The sequence below is a fragment of the Nesoenas mayeri genome, assembly GCF_963082525.1.
Source record: "Nesoenas mayeri genome assembly, chromosome: 2".
Lineage (NCBI taxonomy): Eukaryota > Metazoa > Chordata > Aves > Columbiformes > Columbidae > Nesoenas > Nesoenas mayeri.
Window position 1 is genome coordinate 115851725 of NC_137543.1, and position 27607 is coordinate 115879331.

The window sequence follows — 27607 nt, forward strand, 5'->3', positions numbered from 1 at the left end:
TGGAGGAAAGGGTGGGAGAATTTCACTGAACAAAACATTATTTTCAAAGGTCTGCCGCTCTCCCACCACCTTTTTTTGGGGGTTACATCAAAGCCTCAGAAACCTTCTGTAAACGTCATCTGTTTGCAGTGAATTAGTTCGGTGATCTTCATCTCGTGTTTGTTGTAGCATCTGCTAGTGCTACTGTGAAGCTCATAGGAATAGAGCTAATAACTCTGTAATGTGCTTGGCTGTAGCAGGGATGTAGCATGACACTTCTTGTCTCCTATGTGTATCTGATCTAATTCTTTGAATTGCAGGATCTGTCTGCATGGATTACAGTATGTGATCAATATTCATTTAGGCTAAAATAAGTAGTTTGAGGCAGGTGGAGGGATGATAGGTCATTTTTAGTTGAATTGGGATTCTTCTCAGGCTGCTTCTATAAGAAACTTCATAACATGGAAATTTTGATTTTAATTTGATGATGTTATCTTCAGCATAACCTATTCAGAATGAAGGATCACAGTGCCCAAGAGCAGCTGTACTGGATCAGCCCACAGCCCCATCTTCAATGTGTGTGAATGCTCAAGGAAGAGTCTGAGCGGGCAAGCATATGTAATACACTCCCCAGACCTCTCCCTGTCTTCTACCATTTAGTCTGGAGTCTTCAGAGCTGCCCATAAAATTTGGCCGTGGCTCTTCCGCTCATTTTGATAGCTATGGAAACTTCAAGAACAATGCCAAAAATATCTTTTTTAAAAAAGAGAAAAAGAGAACTGTCCCCATCCTAGAGCTGCTGAAGGTGCTAGGCATTAAGTGTGGTTTCAAAGCTGAAACGATCAGACAGCACTGAAACAAATTCCAGATGTATTAGTTGGAAAAAGAATAAACAAACAAAGCAAATAAACCAACATACTAACAAAACCCCCCAAAATCCCCCAACAATCCAAACAAAAAACCCACACCTCTTTGTATTTTTTGGAACGTGTAATTTTTGAATGCCCTGGTTTGGCAGTGCTGTAAATACCACCAGCTGTGACAGAAATTGCTTCTCCAAAAGGCACCAGGCTGAGACTGTCCATTTATTTCCTGCTGGCTACTGAAAATTTTTCATATGGAAGCTGTGACAGCTTTGATATCCACAAGGCCTCTGTCAGCAATGCGTTTCATCTACAAAGTTGTGTTTAATTGGGTCAGGAAATCAAATTTTGGGAAACTAGGTTGTGTGAAGATGAGGGGGGTAGGGAGCATGTGCCGGCCCTAATCCAGGCTGTTATCTCAGCAGAAGCTGTATTTAGACTGCACTTATGTGCCAGCATTTTCTGTTTTTTTCCCAACTTCCTCCCCCCAGCCAGACGTGTAATATTGCAACAAAAACTTACACCATGAGCAGAATTGCAGGTATGATCAGTCCTGGATTTGCCACATAGCTGAAGATCTTGGCAACAAAAAGTGGGAAATCAAGCTCGATGGTCTCTTGAATGACTTCATACATCCTTTTCTTCCCACTGGAAAGAAAAAGGCTAGTTAAGGGGTGTAGGTATTTCTGGGAGGGACAAAATAGCTCCTAATGGAATGATGCTAAGTACCATGTTTCCTCTGTCTTTCAGCAAGTGTCAGCTTGCTGCTGACCACCAAGGATTTTGAGATGCCTTTATTTTAAATTATCTATTGGTCCATCCATCTCTCCCCACATTGATTATAAGAATAATCTTTGCTAGTCCAACTTGCTCCCGGAGTTAATACCTTTATTTCCACATATGGCTCTTTTATGAGTTCTGACTAGTTACCCCTTTGAAAAGTATGAAAACCTACGGGTTGCAATAACTGTACATTTCTGACCAATATCTTGTTAAATATGGCCTTTTCAGAGTGAAGATGACTTTCCATATGCAAATTCTGGCTTTCTGAAATAATGAGCCAAGTTGAAGAGCTGCTAAGTAATGACAAAAATAGCAAGCTGTGATTATTGCTTAATAGGAAACTCAGTGAAAGAGTCATTTCAAACCAGATTGATAAAGCAGATGAGACTATTCTGTATGAAATGAGAACAAATCTGTAAAAGCCTGGGTTACATAATTGACCTTCTCTCCCCAGCATCCCTGGGTCTGTAAATCCAACCCAACAAGTCCTATTCCACATTTTTAGTCTTGTTACCTCCTGGGATCTTGCAGAACTCTGCTCAGGTAGGTGTTGGACTCTGTCCTGATGATGAGAGTCAATAAAGACAAACTTGGCTAAACTGTGTCCTAACTGTATCAGCTGCCTTAAGCCCAGGAGAACTGAGCTTTCAGTTGAGTTGAGAGGGCGTGCCAAGGGTCTGAATCAGGCTGAGTGGCTTTTGAAGGGTTGATTTGGAACTGAAATAGCTCTTTTACGTTGCAGATTAGTCATCTCCAAATGATAGTGTGTGCGCAACAAGTTTCTCATCAGATCTCCTGACGTTGCTTGTTGACACCTGTCCTTGTTATAGAACTGAGATAATTTTGGTCTCTTGCCTTCTCCCCCGAGCCTTTTAGCTTTCTATTGTCATTCTTGACTAGCAAGTAGATAACCTAAAACAGGAACAATTTGTTCCAAGCTGGCTCCTTGCTGAGTCAGACTCAGTGGGTCCAGGAAATGGTGTTACTCAATAAAATGAGGCTTGATTGGCATGTTAATCTGCTCCACTGAATCCTCTATGAAGTGCTGATTCTGTCCTAATTAAAAAAAAAAAGAAAAAAGCTGCAACTCTTCAGGCTCAGGCCTATTAATTTCCTACTATTTTCCTACAAAATTCAACGTGTAAAACATATCCTGTGGTGTGGGAGTTCTTGGCTCTATGGAAGGAGGCTTTGGACCTCTATTTTGTTCCTACGATGTTCCTGAGAGCCTTAGGGGTGCTCACATTGCTTTTTGTTTCACTGGGGGCTGCACCCTGATGTCCCAGCCCTGCTGTCCTCTGTTACTTTCATCGGTGTGTATTGCCCACAGCTGGGCACAGCCTGTTGCCTCACATTGCTAAGGATTTAACCAAATGGAGAATGGAGCCATTTCACCACCTCTGCTGGAGTCCAGGCCTTCTGACTTCATTAAGATAATCCCATGTGTCAGAGCAGAAAACTGGCATTTTGGGCGTTTTGCTAGTACCTGAATGGTCCACAGTCAAAGGAGGGAGGCAGGGACATGATGGTGTAAGCCACAGGCAGGAGGCTGAGGAACAGGATCAACAGCAAAAGTCCCATGTAAAAGTTATTGGACTTGGATGCTTTGAAGACTCGTGCATGAGGGACATTGCTACTCATGACAGCCCAGCACTGAAAATACATGGAGGTTAATAAGCGCAGCACATTTATACCCACAAGCCCTGGTGCGTAAAAGGATCCCATCCTGAAAAGGAAAGAAGAAGGACAGGTGCTATTTTTTGATGGACTGGAAGGATTTTTATTTTCAGAAGAAGGAAAAAAAGTGTTAATGTGGTGGCAAGTTTACCCACAAATAAAGTCTGAATGGGCTGGCTTGTGCTATTCCTGTGTTCCTAGAGGAGGAGCTGCCTGCATCCACATTAGGGTATGGTAGCCGTACATTGAAGACCAGCAAGGTCTTAAACCCCTCAGTGCTTGTAAAGAAATAGTTTCACTTTGTGATAAAAATCACTTGGGGTTTGCTTGAAAAATATCAGGCAAGTGTAACCAGCAGGGAGAGACCTCCCTGAGCCTGCTGAGATGTTGTAGTAGGGGAATGGGCAGAAATCATCAATCTATGGCAAAAGAAATTTTGTCTCCAGAGGTGGTGAGGGTGCTTTGTGTTGTTGCCTATTGCTTCTCATACAGGAAGCTCCTGTTTGCCCTCCCTAGGGGTGATGCCTCTTCTGCTCAGCTGGCTCTGTGCCCACCCTTGGATTGACATGTAAACTTGTGATGTCCCCAGACCTCTTTCTGATCTCCTCCCCCAGTATGTGGACCATCTTAATACATTTTTACCACTGGAAAAAAATGACTGTATAGAAGTCAGAGTGGGGCAGGGTTTGCAAAACTGTTCTCTGCTGCAGTTGTGTCACTGCTGCTCCTCTTGGATGAGTAAACTGGAGTTTTTAAATTTCCACTTTTATAGTCAAGCACAGAAAGCCAAACAATCAGAATACTTCTAACTCCACTGGTAGAGTTTTTAAATAGTGCAAACCCTGCCTCTTCCCCTGGGAAAAAAAAAAAAAAAAGAAAAAGAAGAAAATGAAGTATCTTACCAAATCATTCCCTGGTTGAAGACCAAGCCCAAAACATTGCCGCTAATGTCAAACTCTGCATAGGATGGCTGCATGGGGAAAGAAAGGAGAGTTTGTTGTTACTTGAGGTATCCACTACTGTTTGCTGCAGGGTATAAAGATGCTTATTTAAAGGTGGTATGGATGGACTTCTGGGAGGGCTCCCATTGCATGTGAACTGCTTGAATGACCAGCAGCAGTGCAGTGAAGGCAAAACTGGAGGTACTGCACCATGGGTTGATGCTTCTCTATTGGCTTACTGTAAATTGGAAAGATACATGGAGGTGTTTAGAGTTGCTCTGTGTTTATATATTCTCCCTGCTAATATAAAGCCAGCTATGAGCAAAGGAGCCATGGCATGGGACTAGGTTTTATACTCCAGCTGATGAATCTGGCTATGGACTTAGAGTTCTACCCTGCTAAAATATTGGATGTTTAAATGGTGCTAATGATGAACTGCAGGGCAAATGATATGCCAGATATATCCATGTCCTTAGGTCTTGCAGGAGCAGGCCAATGAACAACAGAAATAGAGGGCAAAGGGAGAGAAATATGAGGGAATATATGACCTGATGGGTATCTGGTGGCATTTTGCTCTGTACTAGACAGTAGTTAAAATACTGATTCATATGGAGCAACCTGTCTAGTGTGGGTATTAATGGTGGTAAGCCCAGAACAGGCTACTCTAATCTGTTGACAGTATTTGTTATTTTATAAATTATTATTCTGATAGAAACAGCAGGTTCATCATTGGTAAATCTTCTACATATGTCTGCTTTTGTGCACACAAAACTCAGATTACTTTTGGCAGCTTGAGCTATGTGTAAAGTTTTTCTTTTACACTTTATTGGAAAAAAAAAAGTATTTTTTTCTTTACTGCAATGCAGAAAACACAGTTCTAAGAAATAATGGGTGATGCCCTTATATGTTTGAAATGTCCTGTGCAGTATGTCAGTTTTTCACCCAATTTGCATGTACTTAGTACTGTCAGCAGTTCATGGAATTGAGGTTTAAGATGTTTGTCTTTTATGATGAAAACTTGAAAGGAACCTATTCAGAGCCTTGCTTATCTGACTGCTCACAGCTTTGGGAAGAGATGGGTGCAAACATTGTTTTCTTCATGGTTTTGTTTTTGTTTCTTCTTTCTGACACTACCATGGGAGCTTGGCATGAAAGGAGAGTTTTGCTTTTGCCAGAGCACAGAGTGCAAACCCTCTAGTGCTGCCCCATGTTATGGGCAACTTAACACTACTAATAAACAACCATAATAAATAACAGTCCTAATAAATAAGGGCCTTGCTTTGCTCCTATTAAGCTCCTTGGGGGCTGGGTTGAACTGCTTGTTTGCAAAAAACAACCTGCTGCAGCATGTTAATCTGGTCATCCCCTGACAGATGCTGAATGGGGTTTGTTTCTCAGTGCAACAGCGCCTCACAGCCTGCCTGGGGTGATGCTGAATGCTGCAGGAAAGGAGAGAGGGAAGCGCAACATAAGTCCTAAAGCAGCTCTCTTTAATGTCACCGAGAGATGGAGGATGGATGTCCAGGAATTTTATTTTATTTTATTTTATTTATTTTATTTTATTTTATTTTATTTTATTTTATTTTATTTTATTTTATTTTTTTTAATTTTTAATATATATACATCAAGGAGTACCTGCAGGACAGAAGAGACTTTCAGCCGTTTGCAAAATGGACATCTTAAGAATGAAGAAAAACCCCGTGTGGTATTTCTAAAGGTTGTTTTGGGGAAATTATTTAAAAAAAAAAAAAAACTAAGGTGGCTAACAAAGTGAGAGAAGGACATGGCCAGGAGGAGAAAACTAGAAGCTTCAACAAGACTGTGATCTGTGAGCACATGCAATGGGAGCAATAACATGCTGCTTGGCTGCCAGGAGCTTCCTCTAAGCTTTGAAATCCCTCGGCCACCCTGGGAAACATCCTCTGCCTCCCCCAGAACAAATGGGTAGTGCTCCACAAGCAGCAAAATGCCTGCTGTACCCTGGCTGCCCTTGCTTGCCCAGGCTTCTGTAGACACCTGCAAAACCCATCTCTGCTCTTCTCCAGACCCCTCCTGGAAACTCTCCCAGGATGATGGTTAGGCAACCAGGGCACTTATATAATTATTATTCTTGCCAGGTATTTCCATCTCTGTCTGAATCCATCTGGTTTTGCCACTTCTTATGTGAAACAACAGACTTGAACAGAATAACAATTTTTTTTTTTAAATATTTGTGCAACTCCAGTACTGACTGCTTTGGTAATGTAGCCTTTATGAATACCAAAGAGTCCAGTGCTGCTGTTGTGTGTTACGCATACGGGAAAGAGGAAGGAAACTCTCCTTGCTCCCCTGCAGCAGAGGTTACACCAGCTTCCAGCATCAATCAGAAGATGATGCTGTGAGTAAAGCATGATACTGCCTGCAGGGTGGGCAACGAACAGGGAAGTCTGGGCCTTTGAGAAGAGGAATAGAAGGGCTCAAAGATCTGGGGTTATAATGACCAAATTAAGATCAAATTGAGGTTTGTATCTGGTTGCGTGGTAGGTTTGTTGGTTTGTTTTTAATTCAACCTCATATTTTGAAGTCTTGAAGGGGGGGAGAGAACTGCATTTTTGTAGGATTCTTTCTGGGATGAAACTGACTGAGCCAGAGAAGTGATAGAGAGACTAGCTACACCAATTAGATTATCAGACAAGACCAGAGGGACACTGGAATAATTCAAAACCAGTCTGTTTGTAGCATTTGACCAAATGGCCCTAAATTAATTCTGTCTTCTCAGCTATAAGATATTGACTTACAAATCCAGCCTCTAGGTCCCAGCACCAACAGTAATTCACAAATCTGACGAAGCAAGCTCGGATGAAATCTCCCACCAGGATGGTTATAAAGGTCACCAGGATATCAGACACGGTGAGCCTTACAAACTCCTGCAATTTAAAACAAGGAAAAAAACATTTAGCTCCTACAATTTCAGTAGTGTATTCAGGAATGTATTTTGTATTAAGCCATTTGTCTTTATATGACACTAACCTTCAGAAAGGCACGCCATGAGCAAACTCCCTGCCTCTTTTCAAACACTCGTCAGTGCCTAAGCTTTACCTCTATGTTTGGGAACGATGAGGTCCTTAGAGCCATTAGCCCTGATAGTTGCTGCTGGTGTTACTGACTGCGCTATCTGTTGTGACAGCATGCAAAACATAGGCAGAATGTTAATGCTGCAGTAATGCTGGTGTAAAACATACATACACTGGGGGTAATTTAGATTGTGCACAGCTCTGCTATGGCTCAGCTCCAGAATCTTCCCGTGAACTCCTGAGAAATTGCTCAGCTGTAAACAAGAGCTGTGAGGAAGTGTAGAAAGGGGAGATGTGCAAGACGAGAAAGGTAAAATAGCAGGCAGAAGTGAGACTTGTCAGATGGGGATGGCTGGTACCTCAAGGATTCAAAAGAAAAACACTGACAAGTGAAGGTTTAAAAGCCTGAGGGAAAAACACCAAAGATCTGGAGGATGACAGCTCAGTTGCACTGAGGATCAGCACCTTTCAAGGAGTGACAGTGGCTGGTCTTTCTTGAATGAAAACTGCTTGGCCAGGGAAGACTCATTGAGTGTATACTGTAATGCGTAGCCTCATTACCTTAGTTAAGCCCTAGCTATCTATATCAACCAATACTTAATTGCTTTTAGTTTTTAGGTTTTGCATAGTCTGGCTGCAGAACTTCTTGGTTAATTAAGAAAGTTGCCCACAGTGGGAAGGTTGTGTAGTGGGTTTGTGGGGTGAAACTCTGAGGACTTGAAGGCCACCCTGCAAACGTTTCAGGGAGGTAATTTTTGCCTAATTCTGCTCTTGTCTCATTGCCTCATGATGTCTCACTGGTTGAGACATGTCAGGAGTTCCCTTTGGGCATGTCCTCTGGTTGGCTTTTACCCATGTGCTCCAAAGCCTCCCTGCAATGTGAACCAAAGTGCAGCAGTAGGGGAGAACACAGGTTCCTTCAAAGGCGCAGTCATGATCTGAACCAAAACGTTATGCAGACTTTACTGCAGACTACCTGGCCTTTTGTGCTTTCCATGGAAAGGGCTGCAGAGCTGTGCATGCCCTGAGTAAGTCCAGATTTCACCACCACAGCATGAGAACTGTGGCCAAGGATTTATACTGCCTTGGTGCTGCTATGCAAGACTCAGGACATGAGAAGCCATTTGTAAGGAAAACTTCAAGCCTGGAAATGCTGAAAACATCATCGACAACAAAACCCCATCCCAAACCAGCCCAGACACTTGCTACACAATGAATTTCTTACAATGCCAACAGTTGTCTCCCAGCAGGGTCCCCTGGGCACGTCTGCGGGATCAAGGGGAGGTGGGGTGGCGATGCTGCCATTCTCCACAGACGAGTTGTGGTGGCCAAGCAGCGTCCAGCGCGTGATGTTCTTCACCACGTCCTCTTCAGCCAGCTGTAATGAAGAAACCCCCCAGCCAAAAATGTCAGAAAATGGGTACACCAGAGCATGTGTTTTGAGAGATCCAAGGCGTTGGGTTTCCTACTCCTCCTTATCAGTTACCATCCATTACATACACATTGCAAAAAGAAACAGTACAGAAACTCCTTTCCTTTTGCCAGAAGCAGCAGCCCCTCCAGATGGAAAGCAGCTTCGTGCACTGTGAGTTTTGGGGAGCCAGCAGCCTGCCCCCCGTATGTGGAGGAGCCAGAATTCCTGCAAGGCTAGTGTATAGAGAGCGAACCTCCACCCAGTCCACCTTCCTCACTTTTTAATCGTTTTCAGAGCAGAGCAAACCGCCCTGATTCCTCCAGTTCTTCTCAGCTTAAAACAGACTCATTTTTTTCTGTGGATCAGTTAGACGTTTATCCTTTCCTGCAGTTATCTGCCTGCAACACACTACCAGGATAATGTTAAAGAGTGGAGGGCAGGGGGAAAAGGATTATAAACTGTATCCTCGGGGTCTGCATTAATAGAAATTGCAAATGGTGTCTGATGGAGGAAAAAAATCAAATTATCCTAATATGCCATGATTATAGGAGACAACAACCACTCTCTTTTCAGGGCTGTAAGGGGAAGCTGAAGACTCTCTGGAAGCCCCTCTGGGCTGTGGGTCTCTCTGAGTGATACAGCTGGTGCTCGAGAGGACTGGGGAGGAGGGAAGCCTTTGCTGTAAAGGGGGTGATTGTCCCTGATGGCTGTAGGGATGGGATACACTTGTCCTCAGCTCTGGACAATGCTAGTGAATGTGGCTTTTCGACACAGGTCTTACTTTTTCATTGACGTCATCCATCAAGGCCAGCAAAAACGTATAGAGGTTCCCCAGGAAGAGTGCAAAGATCCGCCCCAGCTGCCATTTCAGCCCGATGCGGGGATGGTAATTTTCTAGCGCAGCGATGGTTTCAAACAGTGGAGGGCAAAACATGCCCAGCAAGGACATTACAATTTCAACCTGCCACATGAGGAAAATGAGATTACGGCTAATAGTAACAACAGTGAGTATATTACTTAGAGTAGAGCCAGGGGCTGCCAGCAACTGGTTGGGGCTTTCTGAAGGATTTTTAAAGGGGAGGGAGCCGAAGCAAGCTCAGCTCCCAGCTTTGCTTAGTGTGCAGGCAGCACAGCGTCAGACTTCAGGACTGGGTTGCACTGATTGCTCCTGCAGGAGCACTTCTGCTGTTATCTCAAAGGGATGAGCTCTGAAGAATTTGTTCCCTGTCAGTCCAGACTCATGAATATTTAAGTTCCTCAAGTCCCTCGTAGTACTGCTTGCATCAGCTCTGAGGTTCTTATTTTAATTTCAGAGGGAGTGCAAGACTTGGCTTGTGTGCATAAAGATAATTATTCGATGCTATGTTTATTTTCCACGTCCAGCACCTTAGCTTTTGCAATAGGCAGTTCCAGATCTGAATGGAAGCACACCAAGGACTCGGTTTTGCAGCTCAAGAAAAATATGTCCTGGTGGTATTTTTGTTCTTCTATATGGTGTGAGAGGCTAAGTTGTACTGTGGTCAATGAGGTCACTGGCAAGTCATTAGCTCAGGCACGACTTGCAGGCTCAACCTTTTTTCACAGCCCCACAGTGCCCATTGGCCTGCAGGGTACTGTGTCTGTACAGCTGCTGTCAGGCTCTGACTCACAGGTCTCTTTTTTGTGCCTTGCTTTCCAGGAGAGGGAACAGTACCCAGAACTGTATATATTCAGATCTTAAGTTATCACCAGGAAAGTCTCAGACATTGAACTTTTAAAAATAGGATTATTTTTCTTTGGGAAAAGTTCACTGAAATAAATCAAAACATTTTGTGAGAAAGTACTGTCTTGCTAATGTTTTCTGAGAGAATTATGAAAATACATGGCTTTGAATTTAATTTGGCTTTGATATATAAATACATGAGTGTACTATACATTGAAATTAAGCCTTTCCCTAGGTTGAAACTTTTGTGTGTGTGTGTGTGTGTGTGAAAAGCTTTGAAGAAAAATGTTGATGACTTTTTCTTTTCTGTAGGTTGTAAAATCTTATTCCCATTATTCAAGATGGATGATAAAGGTCTGCGTTTAGCTTTATGTCTGATCATGAATATTTCTAACACCCAGAGAGCTTGCTACTACAATAGAATTTGTAAGCATTAATATGCAACTTGACATAGATGCTTTATAAAATGGCCAGTGACGTAAGTGTTGAAAGCCCATGGACTTTGTGATTTATTGTAAGAGTATTTGCCCCAGAAACTCTCACTGAGATCAATTTGATTTCTGGATAAAACAAGTACAAAGGTACCGAAGGGGACTCCTGGGCCCTAGTAGGGAATTACTCTGCCTTGGATGCTGTCCTCAAGCTGTGGCAATGATTATGCTGATGTCCAAGGCAAAATATCACAGCAGAAAACTGCAGGAAAAGTTTCCTTACCTCATTTCTTTCATACCACCCGACGTTTTGCATTTTGGAAAATGTCTGGGAGCGTTTCACCACAAAATAAATGAGGTAGCCACTTCCACACAAGCAGCATATGATAAGGACATTGGCCAAAACCCGTAGGAACCTCCTCAGGTGGATGTTCTCATCCTTGTTGCTTTCTTGCTCATCCACTATAGACTCCTGAAAAAGTAGGGATGCTCACAGAATTGGAAACTGTACTGTGCAGCACTGAGCCTAAGGCACCACTGGTTGTTTTTCTACCCTGTGAAATGCAATCTCATGCTGTTTTGGCTATATTGAATTTGGTAGTTTGCATTATGCTAAACAAAGCTTCATGCAAGCATCCCATTTTGAATGAAAGACATCAAGTGGCAAACAGCCTGCCGTATCTCAGGGGAATGTGACAGGGAAATTGCGCTCTGAAGTAAGCCAGATTTTTTTTTAAATCCTGAAATGGTGGTTGGGGTGACCCATGGCAGGGAAGCTGGGGCTGTTCATACTGAGAGATGCTGTACAAGTCCCCAGGTTTTCCCTTAAACCTCTGACATGATAGGTGCTGGGAGCATCCCCAGAAGCAGGCAGAGAAATGCCAGTTAGGGTTACCTTGAAGCTGGTGGTGATGGATGCAAACTTGTTGTCTGCTGTCTCTGGGTTGCCAATGAGGTAGTCCCAGCTGGTGAACATTTTCCAGCTGAAAATGAAGTTGTCATCATCTCCGTCTGCTGTACTTTCATTGGCATTGCGTGCCATCCTGTGCGAGGACAAATGTGGTAGCAAGGTCAGGGATTGTTTCGCAGAGCCATCTCACGTCCGTCAGCTTTGCAAAGCAGCACCGGTGGCTTGGGGATTGTTGGTGGGTAGAGACAGAGTGGGGGTGACCTTTCTTGGGGTTTAGGTGTGACTGTCTATCGTGTGCCATGGGACATTAGGCTTAAGGAGAACTGAACTGTCAAAAGGGGTTTCCAGCGCTATGGAGGTCTTGTATTAAAAACAGTAATGTAGAAAAATCCTAGCCTAGGTGATTAAAGCAGGTTAAGGATTGCTTTCACCAGTTAGTGCATGAAGCAAGTCTATTTGCAGTGCTTCTGGGTCCTAGAGTACAGTATACGGTTATGGCTACATTTAGTTAAATTTAGTCAGAAATCATTGGTGCTGTCCAATACACCCACTGCAATGCAAAGTTTGAGTGAGATTTCAGTAGGTGCACAATGCTGGAGTCAAACAGCTTGTAGCAAAACATGAAGGGAGAGAAAAAGGATTATTCTTGTTAATCAGCACAGGACCAGATATGGCTTCTGCTGTTCCTGCTCTATTATTTGATCCCTGAAATCCTTCTGTAACTCCCACTGGAGTTCCTAGCACCAGTCCCTCAAGGAAAGCAAGACAACAGATGCTGCAATTTCATGGCAAATGTTCAGCAAATCCCCATGTCCCACTCCAGCCAAAGGCTCAAGAGGATCTTTCTGCCTCACACCAATGAGGCCTGTTTCAATAGCGATGCAAATCCAGGGGCTTATTCCTTCTTGCAAAGGAAGGATAACCTTTGAGTGCTCTGGCCTCTAGAGAGAGATAGAGGGTTTTGGTTTCAGCTTTGCAGAGACTGTCTTGGCAGTGAGAGCTGCTTCAGCTGCATCCTTGATGCTCTGGAGAAGCTGTGGGGGCCTCACTGGTGCCCAGCAATGGTGTACCAGGGGCAAGGAGATTTGGACCCCACTTAAAAACTCCGCTGATGGGTTTGGGGATGGATCAAAAACAGTCTGGTAGCATTTGGCTCTTTTCTGTAGCCCTTGCACCATCTGCATCAATTATAGGCTTTCAGGAATGATTTTTTGCAATGAAAGGATGGGAAAAGGAGCCTTTGAAGTTTATTGTAAGTAAAATCCTCCTTCATGTACAAAATCCACCTGTTTGAGGGCCCTGTAGTAATGTTGGAGGAAGGATTAAAGCAATGTAGACAGGAGGAAGAGGAGGAAGAAGAAGAGTGCTGGAGAAGGGAGTGGAAGGGTTCAAAATAATGCACATGAGCACATGGCTGAGGTCGGAGACTGCCCAGGTCCACCCAGCCAAGGCTGGACCGAGCTGTGAGCCATCCCCATGGAGGGGAACCCAACTGTGAGACATATCTTGGGTGGATTTTGCAGAGAGGGCAATGCCAGCCATACTTACGATCTTATAACAACCATGAGGCTGTAGCCAAATACACTGATCCCGACCATGAAATATGCCATCGGTAGCCTGTATTTTAACCAGCCAATTGTCCGCTGGTTGTTATAGTATCCATAAAAGAGCGCTGAGTATTTGATGTAGCCCTGGAGGAAAAGTGAAAGCAAACCTTAGTGTAAGCTCTGCAGCTTTTCTTCCGCAGGGAGGAGGTTTCTGGTGAAAACTGAAGGTTTAAAACAATAAAAATCAGCTTGGAAAAATTGTTCATGTCTCGTTCTCAGCTGTTTGCTGCCCTGTCACCTTCAAGAGCCATCCTCCTGAGAGATTATCCTCTTAAGAGAGGGATGAAGAGGGAGAGCATGACAGAGGGTACTGGCTTAAAACTAAAATGTAGTTTTTATCCATCACTCTTTCATCCTTCCCAGAAAAGCCTCCTTACTGCTTTTTGTGGCTGTAGCCCACCTGCTTCTCTAAGTCAGTATCAAACACTCAGATCTTGTAGAAATGCTGTAGCAAAGGGGTTTCCCACCATGATATGAAATTTTTCCTTTCAGCTAGGAGGCAGCTGATGCTTGGTACCCTGCAGATTTAGTTCCTGTTACTGATTACCACCTGCAGAGCAAATATAACTAAAGACTAAAATCAAAGCATTGCTTTCCTGTGGAAAGTGGAGCTCATACACAATATCAACTATGTTGTTTCAAGTAGATGTACTTTTTGCTGTACACACTGTTAGGCATTCAGCGAGTGTGCAGATCTCCTAATCTGTGTTAGCAATCTCTCCCTATTTTTCTGTCGTATCTCATCCAAGTTGATGTGTATCATTGCATATTGTACTTCTGTATTTTTTGCCTGTTGTCTTTCAGCTCATAAGCTAAGTGCAGTTAACCAGTCTGGCCATGGTAGCTGAACAAGCTCCCCTCTCGTGAAGCCTTTGGAAAGACTGAAATTGAAACATAACATGAAGCTCATATCAGAGGCTGTGTAACGATCGGGTATAGAGACATTGAATAATTTACATGGGAAGGAGCCTCTGGAGATGATCTAGTCAAGCCCTCGCTCAAAGCAGAGCCAATTTCAAAATTAAGCACTGTGGCTCAGGGCCATGTACAGTTTCGAAAATCTTCAAGGATGGAGATCCCACAGCCTTTCTGGGTCTCTCTGTAATGACCACTTTCATTTAACCAGTTAAACTAAGATCCCCCAAAACACTAGGTTTTTCATTCCTAACCTAATATAAAACTTTGGCATCCCTGGGTGCCACATTAGCTGCATGTTTGCCCTGCACAAAGCGCAGTGCCACAGGTACAGGACGACTTTGCACGTGTTTCTGCGAGTGCTGCTGAGCCACTGGGGGAAACGCAGCAAGCCCACAGCTGGCACATCACAGCATGGCTGCTTGGGGCCCATAATGTGTTATGTATAACGTGTGCTTGGAAGTTGTAATGAAAAAAGCTTCATAAAATATAACGATGATGTTCCTGGAAGGTGCTAGTGAAGTGTTTTCTTCTCAGGTTGTAATCCCAAACCTTTGTCTTTTTGATTCATCAAATGATGAAGACTGAAAGATGAGTTTCTCTGCTCACATCATCCAGTATATTCTTTAAGCTCCATTTGTGAGACATGGTGTCTGGTGTCTGAGTGAGATTTATTCCTTTCTACTTCTCTAGAAATCCATGATGTGACCTCCTTGCTGCCAAAGCATATTAATATATTTCCCTTGCTCCTCTCTCATGAAATGTATTTTTCAGGGTCACAGTATTGACTCTTTGTTTTATTCCTGCTCTGAAATATGTTTCCCCTTTGAGATTCTCCCATGGAGTGCACTGGAATAAGCATCTATTCATTTTCGAAGTGCAAGCCCCTGTGGAGGGCTGAATTTGACATCTTCTAGCCGCAGGAGGGTATGGGTGTACATTGCTGTCCCACAGCTTGAGATTGCTTCTCAAGGTTGCATGGGTGCTCCTTGGTATCAAGCAGCAAGGGAGTGGGTACAGGGTGGGGACCTGTGTGGCAGAGAGTTCAGAGGATCAAGCCCTTGGTGACAGCAGGGCAGTGTAGATCTGTGTACCAAGGCCCAGGCAGGAGACTGGCAGGTCATGGCAGCCACTCTTTCATGCAATAGTACAGCCTCATCCAAAAGCAAATTTCCTTAGTGATATATGTATAATTACAGCCTCCTAGACAAAATCAGCAGCCACCATTCAGCAATGCTCCTGCAGGTGTTTTTGTTTGTGTGTTTTGGCACTTTTTTTTTTTCCCCTGGATGAATGAGTTTAAATGCTTTTTGTATTTTTACAGTATGATGCTCAAATGAGCATTCAGTGCAAGGTTATTCAAAGTGTTGCTAATTCACCTCTGAATTTTGGATTCTGGCAAGTGAGTGAAAGTGCTGGGAGAGCAAGAGCTAAAATGATCATCAGCACAAAATGGGTGCTGATCAAAGGTTTGGTTCTGTCAGGCTCCTGGACACACCAGTATTTGATACCTTATTAATAAATTCATTTAGATAATTTGGCTGATATTAAAGTGTTGATTTGAGGTTTTTTTAGCTAAGGAAATTGGGATGGGGCCTATTACATAAGATCTCACACTTTGTAATATGTGGGCCAGTGCCTACAAGCAAAGAAATATTTCCAGAAGTAGCAGCTTTGAAAGTCGGGTCAGAAGGTATTTGCCACAGCAGAATCTTTTCTCTCCCCCAGTCCACATATTTTTCTTTTTTTTGGATGGTCCCCTAAAAACATTTAATACCTTTGGCCTAAATCTTAAAAGGCAAAGAGTAACTGGGTGGGAGTCTGAGTCAGAGTTTCAGGAAAGCACTTGCCGACAGCTGGAAACTCAGGCTTTACTTTTGGGTGAAAGTCCTAAACTTTGGTTCCAGCTTCAGGCTCATATAAATATTTCAGGGGAACAGGAATGGCCAGGACATAGGGAGTGATCCCCTTCCCAAGGCTATGAGCAATTTCAAGGTGCTCCCTGCTTGCAAAGGGGTTCCACAGCTGGAACTTGCCTTCTCACTATCTGGTTCAGAGCAGCTCTCGTGTTTCACCTGTGTGCTGGCTGCCTTTCTAGTTGGAAGTAAAATGGCTCTTCTGTATATATATATATATATTTTAGAATAAAATTCTGCATTATCAATATGAGATGATGATGAAAATGTATTTATTTGGTATTTTTTTCCTCTGAAAAATGATTTTTTGTTTTTGCCTGATTTCATGAGGCAACCCTCCAAACATTATTTGAGTTGCACCAAGCTCATCACTGGGCAGTTTGTATAGTCACCTGCTTCTACTAATGCTCATAGCAAAAAGTCTAACTTTGGCTTCCTGTGATTCATGAATAAAAATACTGTGTAGATAAAAGGAGGCTGAGGGGAGACCTTATTGCTCTGTACAACTACCTGAAAGGAGGTTGTAGCATGGAGGGCATTGGTCTCTTCTCCCCAGTAACAAGCGATCAGACAAGAGGAAACGGCCTCAAGCTGCACCAAGGGAGGTTTAGATTGGATATGAGGAAAAATTTGGGTTGTCAGGCATTGGAACAGGCTGCCTAGGGAAGTAGTGGAGTCACCCTCCCTGGAGGTGTTTAAAAGGTGTGTAGATGAGGTTCATAGGGACTTGATTTGGTGCTAGAGTTAGGTTAATGGTTGGACTTGATGATCTTGATGGTGTCTTCCAACCAAAATGATTTTATGATTCTACATGGAAGTGGTTCAGATCCATATGCAAGTGCCTGCATGTGCACATGCTTTTTTGGCCTGAAATCTCTGGAGATCCACAAAGATTTCATGGCAGGAGGTGCCTTCATCTTCTGGAAGAAATAGGTGCGTTGCCGGTTTATCTTGGAACAAACTCGTCCCTGTAGCACCACTAACTTCTGAAGGGTTTTAGGAGGTATTCAACTCATCTCTTATGACAAATAACCCTGTACTTACCTCAAAATCCCAAAGAACTGAAAAATCCATAGCTGTTGCTTGTTCAGCCCGGGGTACGGTTTTTCTCGGCATGCTCCCGTATGGCATTCCCATCAGGACCTGGTGAACATTAATAATAGTGGTACATGTATAGTATAACACATTGTACAGTTTTTAACAGTTTTGGGGTGTTGTTTTGGTGTTGTGTGGTGGTTTTTTATTTTTCCTTAATGAGTCCCTTTGGTTTACTTTTGGTTGGTTTTCATTTTGGTTGATTTTAAGATATGTTTTATTTCTTAATACCAGAGCAACAATTTAAAATATTTAGAACTAATTTCAACCAAATAATAAGCGGAGTTCCCTTTCCCTGGTGACATCCATTGCACAGGAACTATTTTGTTAAGGAACTGTGTCCCTCAATGACCAGCTCCAGTTTAAGTGTCCTTAGTTTAGCAAGAAGTTCTTTGCTTGAACTTCATGGGTTTAATGTGGTAAAGGGATTAGCTTTATCTATTTATGCAGGACTCCTCCTTTGAGAGAAGTCAAGAGCACTGGGTCGAGCTTGCAGTGAATTTTGTATTATATAGTCTTGAATTGAAAAATTATCTCAAGGTGAGGTGAAAGAAAGTTAGGTTTGGGCAAAAAGCGTATGACAAAATGATGCAAAGAACAGTTTGCATGGCACGGCCTCTCCTTATGGCGCCACACAAAGCAGGTCTTGCAACAAGTCCAGCAGCTATTGAAGTCCAGAGAGAACATCAAGGGCTATGGAGATTTACTACTATATTTATTTACAAGCAGACTCTGACTTTTGCCTATACCCAAATACCCCATTAGCATTCATAGCCTAGAAAGGTCCTAGCATATAGTCTATCATTTTTTAGGGCTATCTAATTAATTTCAAAATCATTTATGATTAAATGTTTATTGCCCAGCTACTCTCCATATCATAACAGCCCAGGAGGCAATGAGTAACAGTATGCATACTTTCAAGATGAAAGCCGTTTAGTCTTCTACCATATGCATCATTCCTAGCAAAATATATTTGTATTGTTCAGTACTAATGGTTATGTCTGTTCATCCTGGGAGGAAAAAGAGCATTTACTTTTGATAGTGTGAGCAACCACATTAAGGAGAACAAAAGCACGGTCCTCAGGAGAGACTCTGTGCTGCATTTTTGCTCCATAAAAATCTGCATTGAATAGAACAGATGCCGCTGTCTGCAGATTGCACAGCATTGAAAGACTGCACTGAGTAATTTAGCCAGAGCTGTAATGGCCACGTTAAAAAATTCTTCACTAAATGATCATATAACATTGGCTAAGAGATCCTTTTCCTTCCCCAAGAACAGTGAGATATAGAAAAACTGAAAATAAAATGCTTCTTTGTGAATCATCTGAATTAGACTACAAAAAAGGGAGATCTCCCAAACAAAAGTTAGTAGGCAAAGTGCTTGGGAGATTGTTTGTTCCTTCCCTTGATAGTTCCTCCTGGGGGGCTCTGCCATGGCTGTCGCCCTGGGGCTGTGGGTATTGTTAATCACTTTTAGAGCACAGCCCATTTCTTATGGCTCTTTTAGACCTCAGATTGTACCTGGAAGTATTACTAGATCATGTTTTTCACTTTAGTAAAAATATAAATATAGCCTTAAATTAGCTTTTTGAGCTCCTGTTTTAGCTGCTGGATGGGCAGGATCTTCAGTAACAATTTAAGTGTCCTGATTTCAGTCCAACTTTTGCTCCCATGTCAGTAACAGCCTTGTAAGTTTTCTTTGCAAATACTTGTCCTTACACATTTAGTTTTTCTAAAGCACTGCCTGTTATATGACACTTGTTTGTGCCATCAGTCTCATGCTCACGTTAAGCAATGGCAAGATATTACTGAATGGAGAACTAAGCACTTACCTCTGGAATTATAACCAGTCCAAAAATTAACCCAAAAAGGACAAGATTTACTCCATACATCCACCGCAGAAATATGAAGTAGGAAGCTACTGAGGAGCCAAAGTGACCTTGAACGAGAAGACACTTTGTGGTTAGGAGTTTAGGAGGGTTAAACTGTTCTCAGTAAGACCTGGACCCCTTCACTCTCAGGTCCCCTGCAGTGTGTTTCCCAAGACCTTCCCGACAGTCCCCACTGCTGACGGGAGATGGCAAAGCAGAGTGCTGTTTGGGGTCTGTGTTTAGCATTGGTGCCCAGGGAGAGTGGAAAGTGAGGACCAGGGGGCTAGAGTATTGGGGGTTGGACTAGATGACCTTTTAAGGGGTGCCTTGCAACCCAAAATATTCTATGGTTGTTTGGATGAAAGCAAAGCTGTCTTACAACGTGTCTCACTGCCACCACACAGCACAAACTTCCACTTACTCTCCACTTCTTTTATCTTCATCTCCCAGGGTATGCATTGGGTTTTAAAATTGTCAAAGTCTCTCTTAAATTTCACCCATTTCTGAAACAAGACAACATCACTGTGAGCAGAGAGGAGCAAAGAGAGAGGCTGCTTCATCTGCAGGGATTTCTAATGTCAAGGTTTGGTAGCATTGCTACAAGTGAGTGTAAGGTCCAAAGCAAAAAGTCTGGTCTGAGTCTGAGCTTTTGGACTATTTCAGAAACTATTGTCAATTCCAAAACTCCCCCATCCCCAGGTGTTCATATTCATTATCTGAATTTTAACCTTCCCAGGCTTTTGGAAAGCTATGGTTGTGCTATGAGTTTACCATATTATATAGGGGTGGAAAATTCAGACCTAGACCTGGAAGAAATGAATTGATGCAGAACCAACTCTGCTTAAAACAAAATTTAATTTGATAAAATACTGAGCTAGAATTCTTTCTCATCAGATTGGTGGCTAAACTCCCATTGATTTCATAATCTCAGGCCTGTCTCTGTTTTTCTCTTCTCAATATAATCTCCATGACAACATGCAGCTTGCTTAACAACTTCAGCCTTAAAACACAGTCATTGTCCTCCTTGTTGTGTCATTAATGGGAAGATGAAGTTTTACAGGGGTCCACGGGGCAGTGCAAGAGTTTGGCATGGCCTTGCCTCTTTAGGGGTACCTTGTCTCACGGATCAAGGTTTTGGAGATTGCAGACAGGAAACCATATTTTATTTTGCTCCTCCAAACCCTTTCTTGCTTCAGAGAAGGTGGAAATGAGATTCAGACAGAGGAAATCTTCCCCTTATTCTTTCTGTAATTATTACGGATTTGAAGGAGGTAATATTTTTTTGAATGTGGGCAGGAGGTTTCATTCTGATTTCCTGGTGTCTCTTTTGCCAAATATGGGTCAATAAACTCTACCAAAAATGGACTGAACACACAACCAAGTAACCAAGCTTTTCCCTGACATCATTGCAGCACTTACCTTTGCCATCATCATCTTATAGGCATACAACTTCTTGCCCTTCCCTTTTCCCAGAGCTCCTTCAAACTTCTCTACAAAAGCTTGTGCGTCCCTAATTGGAAAATAAACAAGGGTGTTATTGAAAGAGTAAAGGGGTGTTTAGCATTTCACCTCCGCCTGCACTGGTGGGAAAGCAGCCTCCCTGCCCTACCCCTGCGAAGGCAAGGATCTGGGCTCTCTGCACCCCGTACTGTGCGTGGGGTGCAAACTGCTATCTGCTGGTGATGTTGCTGTGCTGTGCAAAGCTCACATGCTCACCCAGGGCTGGTTAATGGGTCCCCAAAATGCTCACGCTGTGGAGATGTGCCCTCAGTCTTGCTCCCTGCTTTTCCTTGGGTGTAGACCAAAAGCCTGCCTGTTCCTCTCCCTCCAGAGCTCTCCCACCCTGGAGTGCCTTCCTTAGTTTCTCTCTCCTGGTGAATTGGTCAAGGAAAAAAAATCAGAACATTTTCTAGTGAAACAAGCTCCAAGAGGGTGCAGCATTTCCCTCCATGAACACCTCTCTGAATGAATATCAGACATCTAGAATTGGCCTGACAGGATAATGTCAGTGCCAGAGAAATGAATGTAAACTGGCCAGGAGCAAAATTAAGCTACAAATTGAAATTAATTTTAGAATGGATTTCTAAGGGAAATACAGGGAAAAGAACCTAGGTAGACGCTGTTAGAGTATGCTGAGTTTATGAATGAGATTACATTTATATTGATGTTGTTGGTGCAACATGAGAAGATAATAAATTTAAGGAGTCGGAAGGTCCTTTGCAATCCTAAGCCTGTGGGGTAGACAGACTTCTACTCGGTAGAAATAGCTGGCTAGTTCAGCTCATAACCTTGGGAAAGTTACCTATTACTTTATTTCAAAACCTAAAGCAAGATTTCTAAGTCTTGAACATAGTTTCACTCTCCTTGTGTTTCACATTCCTCATCTGTGCAATGGGGCTAATTCTTTCTTGGCTCAGAGTTGAGTTCATGCAGCCAAAATAACTAGTGAATGTACAGCACTCTGAGGGGATTTATGGAGAACCCTACACAAGCAATACAACAATTCTGTTTGGGTTCATTAGTGGGCAGCAGTGATTGCCATGGTTCAGGGATAAAATGAAAGGATGGATAACTCATGATCAAACAAGATCTTAGGCAGAATTTTAGCCAGGATCCGGCAACAGAGCGAAAATATAAGTAATACTGCTTTCTTTCATTGCAGAACTTTAGATTTTGAGGGTCATAAGATCTTATTTGTAATGAGCTCAGGCTTGTAGCATGCCTGCATGACAGAAAAGCTGCTTTAATACAGTTTCCCTACATAGAACTTTACCCAGATATTTAGAAATAATTGGCAGTGTTCAAGGCTCCTGATTTCAATGGAAAAAGGAGCAGGTCTTGGCCTTCAGGGTACAAAAGAGAGAAGCAGAGACACATGACGACTGCCAGCCTTCACAGCCTGGTCACGGCAGCTCTGAGGAGCCTCTTGGCAAACACAGAGCAGGGACATCACCACTCCCTGTGCGGCTGTGCATGCCTTGCAATGCTATTTTGAAAGCTCTCCTGGTAGAAAGGGCCTACAGAGGATTTTTAACCAATAGACCTGGGATTTGAATCACTGCATTGATGTGGGAATGGTTTGTTATGTGTTGTTATGTGAAAGGAGGCTGTAGCATGGAGGGTGTTTGTCTCTTCTCCCAAGTAGCAAGTGACAGGACAAGAGGAGATGGTCTCAAGTTGCACCTGGGGAGGTTTAGATTGGATATTAGGAAAAAAATCTTCATGGAATGGGTTGTCAGGTGCTGGAATAAGCTGCTCAGGGAACTAGGGGAGTCACTATCCCTGGAGGTGTTTAAAAGTTGCATAGATTAGTTTCTTAGAGAAATGGTTTAGTGCTAGCGTTAGGTTATGGTTGGACTTGATGATCTTAAAGGTCTCTTCCAACTAAAATGATTCTATGATTCTGTAACCCTGCCCCACAACCCCCACATTGGCCTGCACTAGGGGGTGTCTGCAGCTGCTTGAGTTGTTACCACATTCACTGCAGGCTGGGTAGCAATATAATCTTTGCTCCATAAACCTTTGCAAATAATACAGTAATTTTTCCAAGCAGCACTGTCTCAGAAAGTGTGAAGTAACGTGGCACTTTGCTGCTCTGATTTCTGCCTGACAGAGGGCATGAATAAGCAAACCAGGGCACAGAGTTTGCTTTAACAAGTGGCCTGACAGTAGTGAATCATTTGGTTTTAAATACAAGGGTAGAATGACCTGGCCATGGGTATCAGTTGAACAGATTTGCACCTTGTCCGTTCTTTGGTTACAGAGGCTGAAAATCAAATTCCACATTTTAACTTTGATCATTTAAACCCAGACAGGCTGGCCTGGCTCTGCTTGTCACTTTTTTTTCTGAGACTGGGGTGTTACAGTAGAAAAAGGAAATACGCAATTTGTAGGAAAGTCAAAGTGCATCTGACAGTCAGCAAAGACCCCAGGGGTGTGGGTTCCTGGTGTGACAAGTACCTGAGCACCGACAGCTTCTTCACCATCCTCCAGGGCTTGTTCCTCATGGTGGAAATCAGTTTTTTCTTCTGCTCCACCTCTTCCATCAGCATCTCAAGCTCTTCCTCTGACAGTGACTCCTCATCGGATGAGTTGGAAGAAGCAGAAGAAGTACTGAGAGAGACACAAAACGAAGGGCACAAAATAGAAAAACTTGCAGGAGTTAGAGGGAAAGTCTTGCTTGGGGTGGGCACAGTGTTGCTGCCCCCTGGGGATCTCACTCTGATGCGGGCACAGTGCCTCCCTGTCCCCTGGCTTGGTACGATGCCAGAGCGGCTGCTGCGTGCTCACGGCAAGGCTACTTCCAGCCAGGATGATGGAGAAGTTTGTGCCTCATCATAACTCTCCCGACATTGCACTTCGGATCATGCTTCAGCTGCAGAAGCATTGCCTGGAGCTGCAGCCGGCTCTCGAGAAGTGTGTTTCACACTTTCAGAAAGAAACGGAAGGGGAGAAGCAGAGGGTTGCGACAAGCAAGATTTGGGAGAGGAAGAGACTTGAAAACATGAGAGATCCATTTTAACCTGTTTCCACAGGCCAGCCAAAAAACTGTGCCCAGGTCTGAGTTGTCCAAGCTGTCTTGTTTTAGTGTGCTTTTCTACCCCTAGCTGTGGATGCCAGCACTCCACTGCATGCATGGATATGATCCTGGCTGAGAAATGGCAATGACAGAAGACCTTGGAGGCAGTTTGGTTGTGTGGCATTTTACACTACTGTTTTCCACTGATATATCTCCTTTGGGAGAGCAGTAATTTATTTGCAGCCTATTTGTTTTGTAGTTCTGACCCACGCACCACTGGCATGCCGATACTTTTGCCAGTCTGACACAAGGCACCTTACTCAGGGATTGTTTCATTACCTGTTTTTCCTGTCTTGCTTCTGTTTGTTCTCCCCCTCCTTTTCTTTCTTGTTTGTTTTCCTTTCTTTGTTTTCTGACTCCTTTTGTTCTTTGGTAGGAGCCTTTTTGTCGCTCTGCTGGCCTCCTTCCTCTTCTGCCTTTTTTTCATCACTGCTTTGATAGTTTTTTTTCCTAGGAGCTCTGTTTTGTTGGCTACAACTGTCTTCCTCTTTGCTCTCATCTTCTTCTTTGTCTTTCTCTTGCTTTTTCCTTTCAAGTCTGCTTGCTCTGCTGGTTTTCCTGAGGGGCTGTTTCTTAGGTGCCTTGTGCTTTACTTCATCTTCTGCAAGGGATAAAAAACAAATACTTTGGGAAACACTTAGCTTTGCATGCTGGAAAAACGAGGATTTATCAGAAAAGTGCAGGTAGCCAGGATACCTGATGCAAACCCTAGTGAAGTCAGTGAGCCCGTTGACCTCAGCGAGCTTTGTGTTATGCCCCATCCAAGACCCACATCCAGCTCTTTGGTTATTCGGCTCCCATTTGAGACAGTACAACACATCTTAGCACACCAGTGACTGCTATGTTACCCTAAGACAATTGGAAATAAGTTACAAATGCAAAAGCCCATCCATCAGAGAGCACAGATAGATATTTTCCTGACCTGTAAACACGTCAGAGCAATGGAAACAGAAATTGTATGTAGTGTACTTGTTGGTGCAATGTCCTTGAAAGCTGTTTAGTTTTCAAGGCTGGAAATGGAGGTCTTCTATTTATATAGAGAATAGCTACAGCTTAGGCAGCACTAGATCTTATTTCTCTGAGTTTTCTTTTCAACAGGAAGGTCTCTATGCAGAGAAGAAAAAAACAGGTAGTCTCTGTTGCATGTTTCATTCTTTTTGGCATTGCAAGCTAAAAAATTCATTTGTCCAGATGTTGGAAGTGTTTCCAGTTAGAAGGGTTGAAATAGAGTGTGATTTAATTGCTGAGTACTATGGAAAAGGGAAAAAAAAAATCAAAAAACCTCAAGGCCCTCCATCCCTTTTGCCACCTAGTACACTAAAATGGAAGCTTTCCAGATTCTTTTGGTTTCTAATTTTCCAAAATTGATTACTGAAGAAAATACAGTGTAAAAAAAATAAATAAATAACGTAATTTTTGCATTTTCCTCTGGTTTGGAGAAATTGTAATGGAAGAAGAAAATTGTGCTGGAGTGGGATCCAGAGTGAAAAATAAGCAGCCTAAGAGATGAGGAAAATAGAAGCAAGAATAATTTGAATATTTGAATTTTTGTTTTGGTGAAAAACTAGAAATAAAATGCAAACAAATACTTTTTGCTTTCTAGTGGTAAAAATATAATAGGTGATGGTCGTCACACTTGTCACTGGGAACAAGAAGCAGCAGCTTTCAACTTATTTCTCAAGTGCCATTAGGTAGGTTTCAGCTGCTGCATAAAGGTGCATCTCAGCTGAATTTCAGTTAGTGATCCAGGTCAAAGAATTGCCTAGCCTCTTTGGAAAAATGTTCTTTTTCAGCAGCCAACTATCGTGGTTTTCATTTGCAACCTATCAAGTACTAGGTTAAATGTGGAGCATGCATTTGTTACTCTTATCTAATTTCATTGTTTGCCTGTATGAGAAAGGTGGATGTGATTAAAAAAATAAATTCCAGTAATTTCCTAATTACTTTCTCATATTTTATAGATTTTACAGACACGGCTTTGAACCATTTATGCAGTAGCATCTACATTCATATCACCTATCCAGTGCTGTTGTGGTCTTACCTCTTAGCTATCTCTATTTGTTGTTATAATCCTACCCCTTGGCTATTTCTCTTTATTTAGTGTACACACAGGGTTAAGGCTGTTTTTAATCCTGTCGCTGGCTCTTCCTGATTTTCCTGACAGCCATCAGTCTGCCTCCAGTCCATTTTCAATTTTAGCTTCTCATGGTCATGATTAATCAAGATAACAGTGAGTTATGGTCTAAGCAAGCATTACAGGGAGGGAAAGCAGGACCATGGCGCAGTGCAAAGCAACCCGCAGCCCTGCATAGGGTGGTATCTTACCAGGATGCCTGATTTACTGGGGACGACTGCCAAGGGAGGTGGGCACTGACAGCCTCTGGCTCCAGGAGTGTGGTTGAAAGGACACAGACTGCTTCAGAATGGTGGTTTACACATCACTATTACAAGTCAAACCTCAAGGGAAAAATCTGCTTGCCTACAAGTAACTCATGAAATGGTTCCCGTTTCAGAGCAAGCCACAAGCCAATGAGAAAGAGAAAAGCTATCACCTCCCGTATTTTAAACAAGACCGCGTTTTTTAATCTCTACGTTACCTTCACTCTCTGTGTCACTTTCGATTTGTCCATCAATCTCTATTCCGGCTGCAAGACAAAGAACAAAGAGTAATTACATTTGTTGCTGGGATTTATACACGCGATGCTTTACATAGCTAGTCCTTAAATGCCAGCTGAGCTTGGCAGGATGTCCCTTATTGATTATATCTTATATTATTTTCCTACAGCGATGCTCTTAGTATTTACTTCTGTTTGGCGAATTCACAAAAGTTCCCTGCATGAGAAAACTGAAATTGCATGATCTTTGAGAGAAGCAAAATGATGTGCTTGGAAATTCATGAGATGTTTTCTCAAGTATTTTGCAGCGTCCAAACTGAAATGGCCTCATAGTGATACCAACCGTCTTCCATGATGACCTGTAAAGCACATTTCTTTTTCTTCCCCATGATGGCTTCCCGTCTTCTGCACAGACACTGTAGCTGCTATGCCGCACACACACACCCCAATCATGGACAGGTTACTCTCTCTTTCAATGCCCATGTGCTTGTCTCCTTGTCACTGCAGACAGACAGACACGTCCAGCTGCTGCTGACCTCCTGCTGGCAAGCCATGTGGACAGGGGAGGACAGGGAGGGGTGGAAGAGGCAGGGAAGACCCAGACTCTGCCTCAGTCCACCCAAACACTTTCCCTTTGGCTCCCTTCTACCTGTGAAAAAGCACCTGTCGGCATTACATTGCATTTCATTATTTAAACATGAAGGAAAGCCCTTTGGTGGGTACTCAGTGGTATCGTATGAAACACAGACACAAGTCATGTCTGGTTCTGACATAAGCATGTGGCTGGAGGTTTGAAAGGATCAATTTTCTTAATGCCATATTCTTTACTGACCTGCGTCAATCTGTGTAACTCTGTTAGTCATTCTCCTGCACCTTATTAAACCCCTCCGTGGGGTCCCCCTCAGGGCATGGCTGTGGGTCACCTTTTGTCCTCCATGTGTGTCCTTTGGAGGGGACTTATGAGCTAATAGATGCAGCAAGGAGTCAGGAGTCAGGACACCAGGATCTCTCTTTCCTTTGCTCCTCTATTCTGTGTGACCTTTGCCTACTCATTGAACTTGCTGGTAAAATAGGATAGATTTTCCTTCTAGGTGTTCTGAGGCTTAATTAATTAATGCGAGACCCTCATTCGGAAGGTCTTTTAGTACCACAAAGTATTGTATTGCAGGCTGCAGCTTGCAGCCTTTCGAGGGGCCAAGGATCGGTTTGTCTGAGCAATCTCCAGTGTAGAACCTGCAGCATCTACCCCAGTTGTA

The 27607-nt window shown here is 43.1% G+C and overlaps 1 protein-coding gene across 1 annotated transcript in view; it reads right to left on the reverse strand.

Annotated features, from left to right (window-relative positions):
* TMC2 (transmembrane channel like 2) overlaps positions 1-26740 on the reverse strand; it is a gene marked incomplete at both ends in the record, with an annotated part of 32919 nt that extends 6179 nt beyond the window's left edge. The window contains 17 exons of the mRNA XM_080364183.1: positions 1365-1490; positions 3112-3351; positions 4205-4272; positions 7021-7149; positions 8522-8674; positions 9492-9671; positions 11127-11315; positions 11739-11886; positions 13302-13444; positions 17236-17334; positions 19119-19225; positions 19579-19660; positions 20577-20667; positions 23118-23270; positions 24016-24337; positions 26334-26381; positions 26695-26740. Coding sequence (XP_080220309.1) covers positions 1365-1490; positions 3112-3351; positions 4205-4272; positions 7021-7149; positions 8522-8674; positions 9492-9671; positions 11127-11315; positions 11739-11886; positions 13302-13444; positions 17236-17334; positions 19119-19225; positions 19579-19660; positions 20577-20667; positions 23118-23270; positions 24016-24337; positions 26334-26381; positions 26695-26740 — 2324 coding nt within the window. The remainder of the gene's footprint in view (positions 1-1364; positions 1491-3111; positions 3352-4204; positions 4273-7020; positions 7150-8521; positions 8675-9491; positions 9672-11126; positions 11316-11738; positions 11887-13301; positions 13445-17235; positions 17335-19118; positions 19226-19578; positions 19661-20576; positions 20668-23117; positions 23271-24015; positions 24338-26333; positions 26382-26694) is intronic.
* Positions 26741-27607: the final 867 nt, after the last annotated feature.